At 43.1% G+C, this 20,519-nt stretch overlaps 1 protein-coding gene across 2 annotated transcripts in view; it reads right to left on the bottom strand.

The window, feature by feature from the left end:
• Window positions 1–20,519, bottom strand: part of BUB1B (BUB1 mitotic checkpoint serine/threonine kinase B) — a 156,685-nt gene that overhangs the window by 119,235 nt on the left and 16,931 nt on the right. For both annotated transcript variants that reach the window (XM_077464860.1, XM_077464861.1), the window contains exons 4-6: window positions 15,262–15,406; window positions 8,841–9,037; window positions 4,115–4,281 (exon numbers count right to left, since the gene is read on the bottom strand). In XM_077464860.1, coding sequence (XP_077320986.1) covers window positions 4,115–4,281; window positions 8,841–9,037; window positions 15,262–15,406 — 509 coding nt within the window. The remainder of the gene's footprint in view (window positions 1–4,114; window positions 4,282–8,840; window positions 9,038–15,261; window positions 15,407–20,519) is intronic.

Raw genomic sequence — 20,519 nt, 5'->3', positions numbered from 1 at the left:
GCGTTGTCTGACTGACTATGATGCCAAACCAAAGGGAAGAGCCACAAACTGGTAGTGGGCTTCCCCAACTGTGAATCGCAGAAACCGCATCCTGGATGTCAAAAGATGCCAGGGAGTCCCTTTGATGGAGTGCAGCAACTACTGAGTGAATGGATTCCATTCTGAACCCCTGTACTTTTACAAAGCAATTGAGGGCTTTTAAGTCCAAGTTTGGACATACACCTTCCTTCTTGGGTTTGAGTAGAACCCCTGGAAACGTTCCGATTCCGGAACAGGTACTATCATCCTGAGTACGGGTATGCTGGGGGGGGGGGGGGGGATCTGTTTTGCAGCCAAGAGAGCAACTCCATCTTGTAGCCGGAGGAAATCAGATCACAGACCGTAATGCAGAGAGGTCCACCGGGCTGCAAACTCCCGAAGGCAACCCCCTCCCCCCCCCCCCCCCCCCCAAGCCCCCCCCGCAACTCGGTGGGGGCAAACCTTCATGCGGTAGCACTTTTCCTTGCAGGCTTGTGGTTCCAATGATGCTTTTTGTCCTTCGTCCTGTTGGGCTGGGGACATTTGCCCAAAGCTCTGGGCGGACAAAAGCAGTTTGTGAGCGGAAAATGAGGGCCCTTGCCTACGGCGTGGCTCCTTAGCCTTCCTGGCCTGTGGCTGTAGTGTACTCTTACCACCTGTGGCATTTTTAATAATGTCACCCAAAGAGGCCCGAAGAGCCGGTCACCAAGGGTAGATCCATCAGGGCTTTCTTGGATGCCTGGTCAGCCGACCACCATTTTAACCAAATCAGGTGGCTCAGCACCACTGCTGACACTGAAGCCCTGGATAACAGAGGGAGGGTATCCAGGGCCGCATCACAAAAGGTACTTAAGGCCTGCACTAGTTGGTCTGCTAGTTCCACGCAGATAGGAGAAGCCTGTTCTCCCAATTGGCAGTGCAACAGTTTTGCCCAGTGTCTGTGACACAAGTGCAGATGCCAGTACTGGTCGCATTGGTTGACTCCACAACCGTAAAAAAGGAATGAGCCACTGCCTCGGCCTTCCTGTCCCTGGGATCCTTAAATGCAGGAGTCCCCTCTACCGGGATCGTGGTTACTTCGTTTAACCTGGATACTGGGGGGGGGGGGGTCCACGACCGGAGGAGCCGACCACTTCTTGAGAAGGCTTTCCTCAAAATGGGTAATGTACCGACATACATTTGGGGACCGAAAAGGTCCATTGCGGTCGACCCCATTCCTTGGGAATGAACTTGTCAAAAGTCAGATACGAGAACACCTTAGGTGAACGGGCTGGCTTATGGGACCCAAAAGGGAGCGCTACATCAGCAGAGGGATCTGCTGGCTCCTGAATTTTCAGGGTATTTTTAGAGCTCTCCCTGGAGGGCGGAAGGGGGGCAGGGGCCGCTTTATAGCACCTTGCCCCCATGCACCACCTCCATCTTGGCAACAAACGAATTGCGGACCGCCAACAAAGCGTCCAGGGGCACTGCGCATTCCACAGGCGAACTGGTTGCAATTGCCTGGATTACGGGGGGGAAGAAACACCAGTTTCTGAAGCCATGCTGACCCTACCCTGTCTGCCACCTGTTGGGGACTTAGGACAGTGATGGTCCCACCCTCCTTACTGCTGCTGGCTGAGGGGCTCTTTCCCACAGGACTCCCCACCCTGAAAGGTTCTGCGCTGCCCAGCAAGTAGTGCCTGTGTTCTGACAGCTCCCAGGTGCAGAGGAATTTGCTCTGTCATTCAAAGCTGCTGCTTATGGCACTGAAACTGCTCTGCAATGTGCTCGGGCTCAAAGAAAATGGCTGCCAAGCGTCCAGCATAAGGACATAAAGTGCTGGGAAAATGGCAGCCGGGCTACAGGGACACATGCAATCTCTAGAGAATGCTGGAAAAACGTGCTCAGGCTTCGAAAAAATGGCCGCCAGGCTTCCACTATATAGGACAAAACCACAGGCAAATGGCCACCGAGAAACAGGAGAGCATGCTGTCCCTTGCCCATATCCAAGATGGCCGCTGACACTGAAAACCATGAGGTACAGTGACTGAAAATGGCGGTGATCAGCGCTGCAGAGATCACAGAGACCTCCAGGGAAACAAAAAAAACACCACAGGACACAGCCAGCCAATGCAGCCCCCCCACAGATGAGAGTCCCCCCCCATCCCGGAGAGCCCCTGTACAGACACACACAGCGCTCAGCAGCCACATGCAGCATCCCCCACAGGGAGGGGGAGGTGGGGACAGGGAGCGAAGAGAGGAAGGCGAGGGACCCCCGAATCGACCACCAAGGGAATGCCCAGCTGCTCAGCCCCACCGAGGTAGAGAGAGCTGTACTTACCAGTCCTGAAGAGATGGGAGACATTCCATCACAGACCCACTCTCCGATCAGTACAGGGTGGCTGTTGGCCTCGACACTGACATCAGTAGCCCAGTCATATGTACGCCCCGGAGCATAAAAGCTCACTGACCACCTCTGCAGCTGAGGTATGTCGTGGCCGGCCTAGCGCGTAGCTGCAACCTACACACGCTCGGTGGCCAGGCTGGGGGAGACTACAAGGATAAGGGTATCCATTCTGACACCCAGCCAGCTGTTGATAGCTGATCACAGGATCATTCATCTTGCGCAAAAAGCAAAGCTTCTGCAGGAAAAAATAAAAAATAAAATAAAATAAAACACAGACCGAGGGGCCCGTCAGGGTTCCTAGGTCCTTCTTCACTAGACAAAATAAAAAACTGAGGCTGCAGTAGCATGCTGAGGGATTGTTACCCAAGGGACCACCCCTTGGCCGGAACTAGAAAGTCCTAGTTTTATAATCACGTTAACATGTAATGCCTAGTTCTCGCCTGAAGGTGGCATAACAACCCAATGGTCTAAAGAGAGAAGCTGTGTCAGTTGGCGAATATAAGAGAAATAATAATTTTGACCAGAATTCCACTTGTTTTAGAGCCAAACACTGATTAACCACTAGAAGACAAGGCCTTTTCTGACACTTTGTTTACATGTAAAATGGAGAATAAAATAGTGAACTTTGCAATTTTTTTTTGTGAAACGATATCTGTACAGCGGTTTTTCAAACACAAAAATTTGAGGCAAAAATACACTTTAACTAATTGTAATGCACACAAACACAATAGAACACCAATTTTTTGGTAAAATATAAAATATGGTGTTATGCCGAGTAAACTGATACCAAACATGTCACGATTTAAAACACACACAGGAAGTCTGGTGCTAGAATTATTGCTTCCTCTGACATTCACAGCAACACATTACATTTGTGGTGCGATCGCTGTTTGCGCATGTGTGGGGGACCGATGCGTGCGCTCGCCTTTGAGCACAAGCATGGTGGGATGGCAGAGCTTTAAATTGTTTTCTTTTTTTTTTTTAGGGTGTAGGGTATGAGATAATCAACATTTGTAAATATTACCTTCCACAATTATATCAAAAAATAATTTTGAACTTGGTGGACAGAGTGGATGAAGAGTAAGCTCCTTACAGCGATTCCCCTTCAGGAAGTAAAGGAAAAAACAGCAGGGAAAAACAGAGGTCCTGTTGGCCTTTGTTGTGTCCCCTTCCCAACTTTCTGCCATGAGGTCAGTAAAGGAATATCTGACTTTTCATAGCAATAAAAATCTAGTGAAGGACCCAACCTTTTCCCCACTTTGGTCAAAACGAAAAATGGACCCAAGAACATCCCTGTCCATTGGCATATATTCCTAATCTGTCCTTGCAATGCCCTTGTCCTATCTAATGCCACTAGATAACCAGCCATCTAGTGACAAAAAGAGAAGAAGTGTAGCAATTTCAGATTTAGGGTGGAATCAAATTGATCCCCATCAATTGGCCCAGGCGACTATACCTGGCAGGTACATTTACTAGCAAGCCTGCCTAAACATCAGAGTGCTACAATTGTAACAAGGGCATGGAGTAAACTTCAAAAGTGCTGGTCAGGTATTCCAAAAAAAAAAAAGGTGGAGTTCTTTACAGAAAAATAAAAAAACTACTAGAAAGTGATACAAACAATTGCAGTACAAATACAATTTTGCGTCCCGTTGCTCTTCTAAGCTGTTTTCAGCTGTAAAAAGAAAAACAGTTTTCTGAAGAATGACTTACGTTTTATGGCATCTCCCACTCTGCTCACTGGAGCTCTTGCTTTATTTTTCCCTCTGGCTTTTAAATCCAACAGAGAGCTGCGCTGTGGTTCTGAGGATTCAGGCTCCTCAATATCTTCATCAGCAAGACTTTGCAACACTTGACGAGAAACCCGGGCCTGGAACTGCCTGTAAGGACATTATGAAGAAAACACTTTCGGGAGTTTATTAAAGACTACTGCAGCACAAAAATTTTAAGAAGATTAAAGTTCTTAAATTACATTTCTGTGAGCACCACCATTTGTATATGTGAAATAAATAAGAATGATGCACTTAAAGTAGTTAGAAAGGCTGAAGGGTTATCATCTTAATGCATTATATGCATGAAGGTAAAAAACCTGTGTGCTGCTCTTCCCACGGCCTCCCAATACGCACCTGAGCCCCCTATACATACATACATATACATACACACACCTGTGTAGGTGCACGTGTGTTAGTGTCTAATTATTTCCCTTATCTGTTTTGGTTTTGTTTTTTAAGATGCACATCTAAGAGGCTTAAAAATATCCATACTCCCTGCAGCCACCACTCCTTACGCAGTTTGAGGTTAAAGCGCTTCTCCTCCAATCTCATTGTGTGGCCTCATGTCCCCTTACACTCCTTGAGATGGAATTATTTTTTTCCTATGCTGGGTTCACCATTGAGGTATTTGTAAAATTGCTATCATATCTCCTCTCAAGCGTTGTTTCGCCAACAAGAATAGATTTAGTGTTTGCAGTCATTACTCGTAATAGAGATCCTCAATCCCCTTATTAATTTTGTTGCCCTTCTTTGGACTCTCTCCAGTTCCAGCACATCCCTTCTGAGGACTGGTGACCAGAACTGGACAGAATACTCCAATTGTGGCAGGATTATAGTTTTATCCCTGGCGTACATCTTTTTTTATGCTAATATTCTGCCAGCTTTGGTAGCTGCAGCTTGACATTGCATGCTATTGCTCAATCGGTCATCTGCTAGGACCACCAGATATTTCTCCATCCTTGATTTCCCCAGAGGGACTCCCCTAGTGAGTAGTTTGCATTTATGTTTTTTTGCCCCAGAGTGCATTACTTTACATTTCTCCAAATCTCATTTGCCATGTATTTGCCCTCTCCATTATTGTGTTCAGGTCTTTCTGTAAAAATGTCTATATCCTGATGTGAATTTATTGCCCTGCTTAAATTTAGTGTCGTCTGCAAAAACGAGATTGCGCTATTTATCCCAGCCTCTATATAATTTATGAATAAATTGAATAGAATTGGTCCCAAGCCAGAACTCTAGGGCACTCTACTTATTCCCATAAAGTCCAAGTCCTCATGTAATAGCAGCTCCAGTTCCTCCATTTTGTTAGATAGGCTTCTAGCATTGTATAGATTAAGGCTTACCTGCAGGTGCTTGAAATATCTCCCAGACCTGCACAATCTAGGAGATCTTCGTAAACTGGCATACATCGATTTCATCTGCACATGTGCTGGAGTTAGAAAGCGCACGCTGTGCCGTTTCTAGCTCGGGTCATGCCATTAAAGACGGCTCCCATGCGCATGTGCGGGAGTGACGTCACGTGACTCCAGCCAGTCACAGAGCTGGAGTTTGCAGCCCCGGAAGGAAGAGATGTGAAGAAAGGGCGCTTGCTACTAGCGAGGAAGATGAGGACATCGCAGGCTTTTCTTGCAGGTAAGTGTCACGTTGCCCATTATACTTTACCTTTGCAGGGAAACAAAGATGAAGTAACACCCATCGGGTTTACTTCCTCTTTAACTTCCCCTTAGTTTTCCTCTGTTTACGAATTGTCCTTGCATTCACCCCAGAAGTTACAGCTGTATTATCCCTTCTGACTCCACTATTACCCACTGTCCTTTGCTCAAAGCCAGCTATTGCTTCCTCTGAGCCCCCCCCCCCCCAGTTTAAAAGCCCCTCCAACTTTGTGGCCATCTTTCTTCCCAGTAAGTCTCTACCATCCCCATTAAGGTGCAGCCCGTCCTTACTAAAGAGCCAGTAACCAATTGAGAAGTCAGCCCAGCTTTCCAGGAACCTGAACACCTCTTTCCTAAACCAATTCCTCAGCCACTTGTTCAGTTCCCTAAGCCCTGATGCCTCTCTGGTGTGGCTAGTGGTACAGGTAGTATTTCAGAGAAAACTACCATGGAGTTCCTTTTCTTCAATCTATTCCCCAAGTCCCTGAAATTTTTTTTTTTTTTAAAGACTTTCCACCTTCTCACTTTGCCCTTGGTACCAATGTGCACCGCCCAAAAATCTGTCCACCCAATCCGCGATGTGCCGAACCTGAGGGTTCGGTAAACATACTGTTCGGTGACCATGGTCTTTCTGGCAGATTACCCTCTGTCCTAATAATTGAGTTCCCCACTACCAGAACTTGTCTAGCCTTTCCTGTATATCTGTCCCCCTCCATACTGGAGCCATCACTCCCCTGGCAGCTAGGGGAGGGCGCCTGCTCCAGCACTGCCACCCTTAAGCTTATATCCTCAGCATCATGCAACTTGGCATATTTGTTGGGGTGTACCAGCTCAGGATTGGCCTCCGTAGCGCTCTTCCCCCTAACCCACCATCAAGTTGTCACCCAGCTACCTACATCTGGCTCCTGGGCTTTCATGTCGCCAACCTCCTCTTCACTGGCCCCCGCCAGCACCTGCTGGGTAATGTCCAAGCTCCTTTCCAGGTTGCTGATGCTTCTTAGTGTTGCCACCCGATTCTCCAGGCCCAGGATCTGGGCTTCCAAAGAAACAACTCGCTCACATGTCGCACACAGTATTTGCCCTCAATTGGCTCATCAAGGAATGCATACATGGAACAGGAGGTGCACCGAGTTGCATCACAGATCCTGTTGGACATTTTACCTGCTATTCTATTGGGGATAATAACGGCTTGCTATTGGTATCCTACACTACTTCCAGCTCTCCCTGCGACACTCTCGGTATCAATGGTACTCCTAGGCCCTATAGACCCCCCCCCCCCCCCCAGGTGCTAAGGGTACTACCAGGTGCTAAGGGTACTACCTGGCAAAAAGAGGCACCCCCAGGTACTATCAGGTATTAAAATTACTCCCAAGTACTAAATTAAATCTGTGGCCTTATTAAACATATCTAACAGATAAACACATACTTTATCTGAAGACTCCAGCTGCTGTCATGCAGTTTTTAATATTCAATATCACAGGCAGCCTAGCCAAGTGTGAGGCAGGGAAAGAAAGGGTGGGTGGATCAGAGCCAGCCAGCCACCACAGATACTGCTGTGTGTCTTCATGAACGTGCAATGCTTTTCTGGGTTCACAGGGCAGTATTAAGTAGCAAACTAGACATTTAGGCACCTTGAGGTGCCAACTACAGTATGCACCTGTTACAGGTTTTGTTTTTAAAGGTAGTGTACACTTAACTTAATAGTGTAGTTATATTTCCTGTCATTTGATTGCCCTGTAATGATGGGCTCAAATGTAGCTACAGTTTGTAGTGACAGCCGATTGTTACATGAAATAGAGATTAGTATACAGGCCGATTTTCTTTTAGAGACGGTCTTACATTTGCGATGTCTCACAATTATTTTTGATTAGGTAATGATATTAAGCAGAAGGATGTAGCAACTGGAACTAAATTTGCTCCCACCTTGGTAAATTTATGTCTAAGTGAGAGCAGGATGCAGTTATACCTGGAGAAGGTATATTGAGAACGTTTATATAGAATAGGTATTATATAAAAATTGATGAATACCTATTGCACGGCTCAAAAATTATTTGAATATCAAGCTTTGTGGTTAGGAACAAGGCAGTTTCCTCAATATTGTTATTTGTGAAAAGGATGGTGAGCTACACACAAAGTCTTGTGTCAAAGCCATTGACAGAAATGGATACACAAGGAAAAAAAAAAAAAAAAAAAAAAAAAGCTGGCACCATCTGAGTTAATAGTGTCGTGAAAGAACAATTTGTCTGCATTAGAAGAAAATGGTCTCTGGGGGATTATTTTGAATGGTCAAAACATTTCCCCCCCCCCCCCGAAATATTGGCTTATAATTAAATGTGAGAGGGATTTGTCTTCTAGTCTAAACTTGCCTCATTGTGGAACATTCTGGTACTCAAAATTATTGGTAAAACCCACGCCTCACACAGCGGTTCCCCCAGCTAGCATGTACATTCTGTGGCTACATACAAGTCAACAAGAGAAACCCGTGCGCGATTACACACACAAATCCCTGTGCTGGTGCTCGTGTGTGGCTGGCGGCGGTTGCCCTCTGGTGGCCAAAAAAAGGGAAGGACGTACCCATACAGGATTTCGCTCAGGAGAGCCATTGTGCCACAGTATAACTGCATGAGCCGGTCGGGAACCGGTTAAACTGTCCACTGAACACATGACTTTATACTGCATTCCATAGTCCTACCAATAAAGACAGTTGCAGAAAAAATAAAAAAAAAAAAAAAAAATCAGGCTACTCAAAATCTCTTTAAAGTCTTTGTTCCTGTTTCTATTTATTCTGGTGACCATTTTCACTGGGAAGGAAAGTAAAAGGGAAAACCAAAATGCTATGGATGTCAACAGAACAGGGAGGTGAGGAAATTTTCCATTGGGGACACCCGTTTCAGTGACATGTATGTGAATTGTCTCTCTAGAGAGATTTTTACTCAGATCCCATTGTGTCTCTGAAAAGGACATGAAAGGGAAATCACACCAAAGGAGAACGCTCTTTACTTTTCAGCTCCTTACCTGTGACTGGCCTCCAGTTTATCCAGAGGTTTAGCACTGCAGCGGATGCCATCTTGGAATACGGAATCTGCTTTTTTGAAATTGCCTTTGGCTTCATATTCCTCTGCCCAGGAAATGTACAGCTGTGCATGTAGAATTCCAATTCCTTGGCTGTGTAAGTAGCTGTACAAATCTGCAGGCTCTGTGCAACAATTAGCCTAACAAAAAAAAAAAAAAGGAAAACATTTATGATGACACTGCAGAAAAGGTCAGCTCAATTAATAGCATCCATGCTGATAATTTGGCAATCAATAAAGGGATTTAAGCCTTATTCACTTGGGTGTACTGATCTGTATACCCATGCAAAGGGCCATCTTCACCCGTGCAAGATGCACAGATGTTTTGGCAGCCCGTCTAAATCAATGACAGACGGGTGGTTGCATGGACCTCGAAGCGCATCCCTGACTGTGCATCCAATGCACAGATCAGAAAGAAACCCGTCAAACATGCCAAAGTACATTTTCAGTAGAGCGAGAAAGTGCTAGACGTCTGACAGTTATTCCATTACTGTCCAAGCCTTTTTGTCCCGGTAGTAATTGAAACTTGCATTTCTAGTAAGGGTTTCACAATGAAATGACAGGGTTTGAAAAAGAATCCCTTCAATGGGATCCCAGAAAGAAATACAAAGAAAAGAAAAGATGAGACACACACACACACACACACACACGGCTCTGACCTTGGAATAATGGTAGTGCAGGGTTTAGGGTTTGAAGAGAAGCCAAAATCCTGTGTACAGCCCGAGTCAGGAATGTAGGAACATGGGACTGATTTAAAGACCAAACACAAGTAGTTTCAGACATCACAAAGTGCTTACACTTCAGCAGTATCATTACTGTAAACAAGTGTTGGACCCTGGCAGCTTGACTTTAATTGTCAGCATGCATTTCATCTGGATTGAAATAATTATTTTTACCTATTGAAGGATGTTAATGCATGTAGTACATACTGACTCAGCATGATGTTTAAATAAAATATGAAAGATGAGGCTATTGTCAGAAGGCATACTATGAGCTGTGAAAGGTAATAAACCATCTTTAAGTGATACACACATACTAGTCTTCAAGTGTAAAAAAATAAAGGCATAGTTAGAAATACCATCACCGATAAGTCTAACAGCCTTTCAGGACAACCTTGGAGAGAGCATAGCTCCGCCTTCTTCATAGGAAACACATGCAGCCTTTAAATTCCTCCTCTCCCACCATGGCCTCAGTTATTGTGGTCTCTGACAAACTGGAAAAAGCACAGAAAACCAAACAACCATGATACTATAACCACTTCTAAGATAAACAAAGGGAGGGAAGTAACGGTTGTCCTGAAAGGCTTAGAAATACAGTCACCGGTAAGTCCAACTATGTCTTGTTCAAATCACCTTTCAGGACAACCTTGGAGAGGATAACCGAGAAACTTACCCTAGGGTGGGACCTACTGCCTACAGTACCTTCCGGCTGAAGGCTTGATCTGCGGCGGACAGTAAATCCAACCGATAGTGTCAGAGAAATGTTGAATAGTTGGACCAAGTAGAAGCCTTACAAATTTGTTCAGGCGTAGCACTGACTCTTTCAGCCCAGGAAAATGCCGTAGATCTTGTGGAATGAGCAGCAATACCTGAAGGGGGTATTTCTCCTTTGGCTTTATATGCCTCTGTGATTGCCAATCTAAGCCATCTGCCCAGCGGCGTACTTTTAGAAGCTTTTTCTCCCTTGCGTGAGCTTGAGAAAACTACAAAGAGGGCATTCAAGCTTCTGAAATCTTTGTTACACTTTCTTTCAGTAACCAAACATCCCCTCATGTCCAGAGTGTGAAAAGCATCTTTTCCTGGATTGGTCGGAGTCGTAGAGAAAGTGGGCAGGATTATTTCTTGTGATCGGTGAAAGGTTGAAGAAACTTTGGGAAGGAACGCTGGGTCCGTTTGAAGGACCACTCTGTCTGCAAAAACTTTCAAGAAGGTTCTGTAAAAGGTTCTGTAACTGCTAGAGCTTACTGATTCTTCTTGCAGAGGTGATGGCCACCAGAAAAATTAAATTTTTATAAAAGCTTACCTGTAAAATCTGTGTCCCGTGATGTACTTCAAAGAAAATAATCTTACAGGTAAGCTGTTATAAAAATCCTATTTTCCTATCGTACATCACAGGACACAGAGCCATAGTAGTTACTATGCCAACTGAAGGGAGGGAGACAACAAAAGTAGAGCACCAAGAGACTAGAGGTCTCATACTGCAGTACATAGCACCCAAGGGCAATGTCCTTATGATCTATTACATCTACTTGATAGAATCTGCTAAATGTATGGACTGAAGACCAAGTTGCTGCCTTGCAGATCTGAGTCATGGAGGCTTAGTGATCCACTGCCCAAGAAGCACTAACAGAAGTGCGCTTTATCATGAAAAGGATGAATTCTCCTCTTTAACCATGAGCTTGAACAATCACTTGACTAATCCATTCAGAAACAGTAGATTTCGACGCTGCCTGTCCCCATTTTTAGGACCGTCTGGCAACACAAATAAAACATGTGTTTTTATGAATCCAAGCTGACACTTTCAAATGGACCCTGACCGCTCTCACCACATCAAGAGAATGTAGTGACCTTCTTCCATAGAACGAGGTTCTAGGAAAAAAATTAATGCAGAATAATATCTTGGTTTAAATGAAAAACTGATACTACCTTTGGCAGGAATACAGGATGAGGCTGCAATACAACCTTATTGTTATGAATAAACCAATATGGCTCTTTACAAGAAAGAGCAGCCAACTCTGATACTCTTCCTGCAGAAGATATGGCAACCAAGAAAGTTATTGTTCCTTGTCAAGAGGACCAAGGAAATATCTCGTATTGACTCAACAAAAAGGCTGCTTCTGTAAAGCCAATAGGACTAATTTAAGTCCCAAGGGTTTAAGGGAGACCTAACTGGAGGATTAATCCACGTTACCCCCTGAATAAAGTTACGAACCAGAGTGTGTGAAGCAAGTGGTCGTAGAAATAGAAAGAAAAAAAAAAAAAAAAAAAAAAACACCACAGATGAGGCAAACATCTGGCCTTTGATAGAAATACGAGGATCTTACCTATGACATATTACCTGGGTGGCCAACCCCTGGATTCACACCAGGAGACATATGCCTTCCAGATTCTATAGAATATGACTCTAGACGATGGCTTCCTAGCATTAACCAAAAGTAGAAACTACTGAAGCCAACAGTCCACGATCTTTCAGAATGTGGGTCTCAATAGTCAAACCGCTAAATTTAGCGTTTGTAAGGTAGGATGGAATACCGGACCTTGTGAGAGAAGGTCTGGCCACAAGAATCACCTCCTTCCCTTCTTGCTTGATCCTGCGAGAAGACGCTGAAGCAGCAGAACAGGAGGGAATGCATAGATCAATGAAAAAAACTGATCCCACGGAAAAACCAAGGCATTTGTTCCGTATGCCATCGGATCCCTTGTCCTTGACACAAAGTTGTCGATCTTGTTGTTGAACCTGGGCGCAAACAGATCCAAGTCCAGAACTCCCCCTCTGACATATTGACAGAAAGATGTCGGGGGTGAAGGGACTATTCTCCTGGAAACAATTGTTGGTGACCAATGGTGAAAAAGTAGTCTGCCTGCCAATTCTCTATTCCTGGAATGAAAATTCTGATAAGCAAGGAATGTTGTTTTCTGCCCAAGATAGAATATGATTCACCTCTCTCTGGGCGGCACAACTTCTTGTGCCCCCCTCAGTGATTGATATAGGCCACCGCTGTGGCATTGTTGGATTGGATCCTGACAGGACAATTCTGTAGTCCAAGCGTCCAGGTGTACTGCGTGAATCTCTAGAATATTCATGGGAAAGGTCCTCTCTGATTTGGACCATTTCCCTTTGACAGACGCTTCTTCCAGGACTGCTACCCAGCCCAGAAGGCTCCAGGTAACTGGTAGATTAAAAAAAAAAAATAATTTATTTTATATTTATTCCTAAGTATAAAAATTTCAATAATTTCTCAATGAAAAGTGTGTAAGAAAGTTTAACCACTTAAACACTAAACCTTTCTGACATTTGTTGGTTTCAAGTGAAAAATTTTTTTTGCTAGAAAGTTACTTAGAACCCCCAAACATTTTATATATTTTTTTTTAATAGACGCCCTAGAGAATAAAATAGTGGTTGTTGAAATATTTTATGTCACACTATATTTGCGCAGCGATAAAAAAAACAAAAAAAAAAAAACAAAACACACAACACCACACAAACACGGTAAAAGTTATCCCATTTTTTTCTGTATAAGGTCCGGTTCACACCACTGCGGGTGAGAGATCCGGATGTGATTCGCACCGCACTGCAAATCACATCCGAGCTCCGTAGCGATCCGAGTTCAGCCATACAGATAGTATGGCTGAATTCGCATCGCTCCCGCCGCAAACTCGCACGGGACCCTTTTTTGGTCCGCAGCAGAATCGGATCGCACTGCGATATGCGGACGGATCTGGGGGTGTCATTAACATTTTTAATTGACACTCCTAGCAGTCCGCATAGGGCAGTGTGAACTGCTGGCGGGAGGCATGCGATGCGGGAAAACGCTGCGGATTCGCGGCGTTCCCGCATTGCAATGGTGTGAACCTAACCTAAATGTGAAAGATTTTACATCGCAAGAATCGTGGTCTTTTTAGTCTAAGCAAAAAAATTGTGATTCTCATTTTGCCCAGAATCGTGCAGCTCTAATGGAATTGTAATTATTTTGGTAAATATAAACTGCTAAATAACTTTTCTCATAAGCAGTTAAAGCAGTCTTGTGACTTCTCTCCTTGTACAGCCAAGCACTGGTTAAAGATTGTTGAAGTAGTTTTCCTACCATCCTATGACACTGCAAGAGCCCTGACCCTCTGTCTGGACAGTGCCGATTGGCCCTGTGGTGATCATATGCACCCTCCCAAGAAAAATAAAATAAAAAATCCTCTAGCAATACACACCAAACTGAGCATGTGCAACCCGATTCCATATGCTCTGTGTAATCAGGGGACAGTGGACGGAAGGGAGGATCTGTGCATACAGGATCAAACAGCCTTTTTACACAATGCAGAGGATTAACCCCTTAGGTTCCACAATAAGATAAGCATGCTTTACTGCATATACAGACCGATTTAACTGTTATGTGTTTAGTAACACATTAATACCTTCGTCCAATAACTTCCTGCGTCATTAAAGGGTTGACTGATAATCGGCCGATATTTGGCGTTTAATTAATCCGCATCGGCCGATTGTGCTGATAAAAAAAGGCCGATTATAACTTCAGCGCGACTTGCAAATGACTTCTGTAATAGAAGTCAATGCAAGTTGCCTGAAGTCTTCTGTGGAGCACTTCTCTCTGGGCAGTCTGCCAAGAAAAGACCAAAGAGATACAATGTTTATACTTATGAATGAACAGAACCATGCATAGGAGTTCTCAGTTTAACCATTTAAAGGACTAAATCTTTTCTGACACTTGTTGCTTACAAGTAAAAACCCTGTATTTTCTGCTAGAAAATCACTTAGAACCCCCAAAAATTATATATATTTTTTTTTTTAGCAGAGACCCTAGGGAATAAAATAGCTGTTCCAATATTTTATGTCACACAGTATTTGTGCAGAGGTCTTTCAAATGCAATTTCTTGTAAAAAATACACTAAATGGTTTAAAAAAAATAAACAGTAAAGTGAGCACTTTTTTTTCATCCAAAAGTTTTGATCACCTGTTTTTTGTGTATTTCATATATAGTTTTTTTTTTTTTTTTTTTTTAATCTAAATTATACATACAAGTGAACTGATTGGAGGCTGCTTTCACACTGGAGCAGGCAGGATTTGCAGATAAAATGCTGCTAGTTTTATCAGCGCTTTATCGTCATTTTTAGCGGTGCTATTTGGCTGCTATAACCCAGCTAGCAGCCTAGGAAGGAGTTAAATGTGCCCGTGAAGCGCCACTGCCAAATTGCATTGCAGGCGCTTCGGCAGTGGTGCCCATTCATTTCAATGGGCAGGAGTGGTGAAGGAGCGGTATACACTGCTCCAAAGATGCCTCTTTGCAGAACTTTAACGTCCTGCCAGCACATCGCCTCAGTGTAAAAAGCACTCGGGCTTTCACAGACTGCAGGGGAGCCGTTTTGCAGGCATTTTTTCAGGTGCTATTTTTAGCCCAAAAGCGCTTGAAAAACCCCCAGTGTGAAAGGTGTGTGTTAGATTTTATGAGATGAAGGGGAGGAAAAAAAAAAATAATTTATAATAAAATCGGCATCATATATATCAGCCATCAGCCACCGCGATTTCTAAATATCGGCATAGGAGAAAAACCCATCAGTCGACCACTATGAGTCATTATCTCGTATTTACCCCCTCAGTCTTTATATTGTCATATGTAAACAAATACATTTCATACTTACAAACTTGAGGCAGATGTTCAGGTAGCGCAAATCATCATAATAGCGCTTCTCCTGGTGGAAAATCTTGACCACCCTTTCCAGAAGAGGCGACAGATTGCTTTCCTTACCACCCTGGGGAAATGCCTGTTCTGCCCATTTTATATACCTGAAATATATTGGGTTATAAACAAAAGGTTGCACTATAAAATAAAAATAAATAAAAACACACACAAAACAAATCAGCTAACAGGCCCCATAAAAAACAAACAGGCAACTGCCCACAGCTCAAAACAAGGGCTTTTTGCCTGAAGCCGGAGTTGGGGGGGGGGTTCGTTATACTCTGGGCTGGCCTACAGTTTACAGTTAAACAGCAGGATGATGAAATTACGAGAGCATTCACCAGCACCCTCACAGCTCATGAGGAGCTACAAGCCATCTGTCACTGTCATGGTGACTGAATGATGTGGCTGTGTAGGTAGAGCCACGCACAGCTGTGCTATTTTTAAATAGTGACAGCGGGTGTAGGGAAAGGAATCCCAACCTGCTGGAGCATGTTACACATTACACCCTAAACATTAGTGTAGTGTGCAACATGCTATCGAAGGTGAACTTATCCTTCAAGACTCCTGGTGTGCCTCAATTAACGAGGAAGAAAACTTTTCCTCGGCAGCAAATGGATTCAAATAGTGTTCTCCATATTAGACATTTGCCTACAAATTTAACGCTCTGTCTCAGCAAACACCATAAAGCTGTGTGGAAAGCAATTACAGTTCTTTATCTTGCCAACACCCTCCCATCTCCGAGTTGTTGCATTATCACCATACTAGTACATGTGAAAACATGGGTCCTGTAAAAAAAAATTGTTAGAAAGGCAACATATGGTTTATCTTCACGCCCGAATACCACTGGGTATTAAAACATCACAACAGACCCCCAGCAAGGATTTTTTTTTTTTTTTTTTATTATTATTTCTTTACAGGAATACAGAGATAGATCTGTGGGAACATGCCACATCCCAAAATGTAAAGATTTCAATTCATACAGATTTCAAACCAAAACACATTTCATAATCCTATTTCCCTTTCTACTCATATCTCCTAGGAAGGTCAAGCTTTACCTTTTATTTCTATATCTCTATTATCAAAAATCAAAATCTGCATTCCTGTTTTAATCTTTTTATACACACAAGACAAAGACAATTCCCTTTTACCTCCTCTTACTTTATGGCCAGAAACCCTAAAAGGCCATAATCAAGCACACAAAAAACCCAAAAACCCCCTCCCCTGGTAGCCTCCCCGTCCAGAGAGGTTCCAGGCCATCTGAAAACACCCCCTCCCCCCCATTTGCCCCTCATGGCTCCTCTCCAATTAGCCTCTTGCCCTCCTTTTGTAAAAATACCTCCCAAGAAGCCCATATTTGGGAAGTACGTTTCATTCTGTCCAGAATCGTAGGTAACAAGTTTTCCATTATCCCAATTCTTCTGACTTTATTAAGCCACAGAGATCTTGGGTGCTCGTGGCTCCTTCCAATACATGGGAATGCTGCTTTTCGCTGCATTCACCAAGTGGCTTAGGACTGAGTTCTTGTATCTTAGTTGTAATTTGCAAGCACTGTAATAAGAAAATGGCCGGGTCCTCGGGAATCTGATATTCAGTGAATAATTGAGTGATTCTATGTACTTCTTGCCAAAACTGTCTAATTACTGGACCCAACCAAAAAATATGAAATATAGTGCCTAGTTCTCGACAGTCTCGCCAGCAACCATCTGATGCATCTGGGAAGAATTTGATCAATATGGACAGGGTATAGCACCAGCGTGTTAGTAACTTATAATTCAACTCCTGTATCTTAGCACACCTGGATGATTTTAACGTCAGATATATTATTTTCTGACATTGGTCTGGTGTAAAAGTTTGATCCAAATCTCTCTCCCATTTATTCAAACTTGTCAATATGAAGTTCTCTGGAGGTGTTGTCAACAATGCGTACATCTTAGAGATAATATGGGGGAAGGGACTCCCTCATGTCTCAAATTTTGTACAGGGTCGTCCGTAGGTCCCAGTGTTTCCAAAAAATGTCGTACTTGTCACGCCTGCCAAAAAGGTATTTCGTACTGTCCTCCCTGTTGCATCAGGAGTTCTATCGTTGACCATTTATTAGACATCAGGAAGTGCGAGGCTTGAAAGCAACCTTTCTCCCTCAGTTTCCCAAATACTCGTGGCTCTAGGCCTGGAGATAAATCTGGATTTCCCAAAATGGGAAACAAAGGTGAATTTGGAGTGGAAAATATGAGGTTCTGGATTGCCTTAAAGCCTGTACGTAATGTAGGGCCTATCATAGGATGAGATTTTAGCGTGGAGGGTAGTGCTGCATAACACCATATAGCTCTATTTAAAGGAACCGGGCTTACTTGTCATTCAATAGTGATCCAAAGTTTGTAGTCTCCATGTCTACACCAGTCCATTATTCTGCCAAGCTGGGCAGCCTGATAATATTTATATAGATCTGGTGCCGCTATTTCTCCTGCATTCTTTGGCAGTGTCAACAAATTTCTATTGATCCTTGGGTGCCTACTCGCCCAAATAAATTTGGTAAAATCGGCTCGGATTTGACTGAAGTAGACCATGGGGGTGAAGATAGGTAGCGCCTGGAAAAGATACAACAGTTTTGGCACTATATTCATCTTTAGAATATTACATCTCCCAAACCAAGAGTGTGTAGCTCTATTCCATCTATCTAATAAAGTTCTAACTTCCCTGAGTAATGGTGGAAAGTTCAGCACATAAATATCTGTTAACTTTGGAGGGATCTGTATTCCCAAAATATTTTAATGCAGTTGTCAACCAAAACTCAAAGTTGTTCTGTAAACTAGTTTGCATAGGGCCCATCAGGGCCACCACCATACATACTACACATCAGAGCCCTTTCTCTTCTCTCCCTTATTATTGGTGTATGGCTATGGATACCGATGACTTATGTTGATACTTGGCGGGCTGAATCATGGAGGAGTGGATAACAGAGTAAAAGCCAGTATTACATATAGCGCCATATGGTCTTCAGTGGCCACCATTGGAGGAGCGGATGAGAGATTAACAGCCAGTATTGTATACACAGCGTCATATGGCCTTCAGTGGCCGCTATTGGAGGCAAGAGGCTGGGGGAAATTAGGGGCGCACCCTGGATCACTTTGAGCACAAAGCATCGTTGGATTTGCACTATTTGAAGTGGATTGCACTACAGTTCATTGAACTCACTTAGGAAGATTTTCATTTAATTTATATTATTTTGGGACTTGATATAGAATTTGTTTGGTCACATTACTGAATTATTTAATCAGTGTGGTACATTTTGGAAAATATTTGCTACCTCGTTAGCATATTGCACTTTATTAAGCTTTTTTTTTGCACAATACTTCGGTATAGGTTTGCACTTTTCAAGCAGTTTGGCACATGTTTGCACCTTTATCACCATTTGCACTTTTTTTACTAATGCTAGGTACTGCATTTTATTTTGATGATTAATATAATTTTTTTACTGATATTGTATTTAAAGGTTTATTAGAGGCGAGGTAGTAGCGCATAGCATTTATCACAATATTGGTCGGTAGCTACTGCAAACAGTCTGGTCCTTGCCTTCTTTCGAGAGTACCGCAATATGTGCTCTTAATTTATCTAGTGGAGGATTAGTTGTGTCCTAATGCATTAAAAGTTTACACCATATGTGGGCCCAACAAAAAAACAAAACAAAAAAAAAAAAAAACAACTTTTAAAGCACTGTATAGAGAAACCATCTGGACCGGGTGCCTTTCCATGTTTTATAATCTTCATTACTGTGGAAACTTCCTCAATAGTGATTGGGGTCTCTAATTTTCTTTGAACTGGGGACAGTAGTAAGGAGGATAAATATTCTTCCAGAGACAAGGGGGGCAGGGAAGGCGCTGGCAAATTATAAAATGAGGCATAGTACTCCCTAAATTGCTTTGCAATGTCTTTCGGCATTGAGAGTTTTTGGCCTCCTTTTGTTTTAATATAGGGCATATATGACTGTCTATTTTTTTGTTTTCTTGCCAACAATTTGCCGCACTTGCCTCCGGATTCGTATGTCACACTCCTCCCTGTTGTAATACTGCCTTTGCTTTGCACTGGAGGAGATCTGATAACTGCCTTCTCAGATTTGCCATTTAATTTCCTATTCCCTTTTCTGGTATCCTCTTATATTGTGTCTCCATTTCCTGTATTTTTCCCCCAATAGTTTTTTTTGTTTGCTCTTCTCGGGCCTTCTTCATTCGGAAACCATGTTTAATGAAAATTCCTCAGATTACCACTTTATGGGCCTCCCATACTATTCTCGGGTCGCTCCCCCTATTATCATTTGTCTGAAAGTACCAATTGATTTCTTTAGTCAAATCCTCTTGGATTTCAGGAAACTGTAAGAGACTTTCATTTAAAGAGGAAGTAAACCCTGATGGGTTTTACTTCCTCCGTTTCAATGCAAAGGTAAAAGCATAATGGGCTACTATGCATCGCAGCATGAGCGCCGTTAACAATGGCACGCTCAGTGCACCTGCGTGCCACTGTATCTTTTGCAAATATCTCCTAAACCGTGTAGGTTTAGGAGATATTTCTTGCACCTACTAGTGAGCCTTAACCTGTAAGGGTTTACAACCACTTGACCCTCCCTTCTAGATTGTAAGCTCTAACGAGCAGGGCCCTCTGATCCCTTCTGTATTGATTTGTATTGTAAGTGTACTGTCTGCCCTCATATTGTAAAGCGCTGCGCAAACTGTTGGCGCTATATAAATTAGAGGTCGACCGATATTTGCCGTTTTTTAAATAATCGGCATCGGCCGATTGTGCTAATAAAAAGCCGATTTAGAACTACAGCAGGACTTTGAAATGACTTCTGTAATAGAAGTCAGTGTAAGTTGCTGTGTCATAGAAATGTCTTTCCTCCTCTCTGGGCAGGCTGCCAAGAAAAGAACAGAAAGATACAATGTTTACACTTGAATGAATGAAATCATCTCAGTGTGTAGAAGTTCTCAGTTTAACCATTTAAAGACTAAACCTTTTCTGACACTTGTTGCTTACAAGTAAAAATCCTGTATTTTCTGCCAGAAAATCACTTAGACCCCCCCCAAAAATTATATATATTTTTTTAGCAGAGATCCTAGGGAATAAAATAGCAGTTGTTGCAATATTTTATGTCACACTGCATTTGCACAGAGGTCTTTCAAATGCATTTTTTGGGGAAAAAATACACTATTTAAAAAATAAAAATAA

This window comes from Lithobates pipiens, unplaced genomic scaffold (assembly GCF_037356315.1).
Source record: "Lithobates pipiens isolate NorthernLeopardFrog02 unplaced genomic scaffold, aLitPip1_a1.2 Scaffold_30, whole genome shotgun sequence".
Lineage (NCBI taxonomy): Eukaryota > Metazoa > Chordata > Amphibia > Anura > Ranidae > Lithobates > Lithobates pipiens.
The sequence above is the reverse complement of the archived record's forward strand: the minus strand, read 5'-3'. Positions and strand labels throughout refer to the sequence as shown.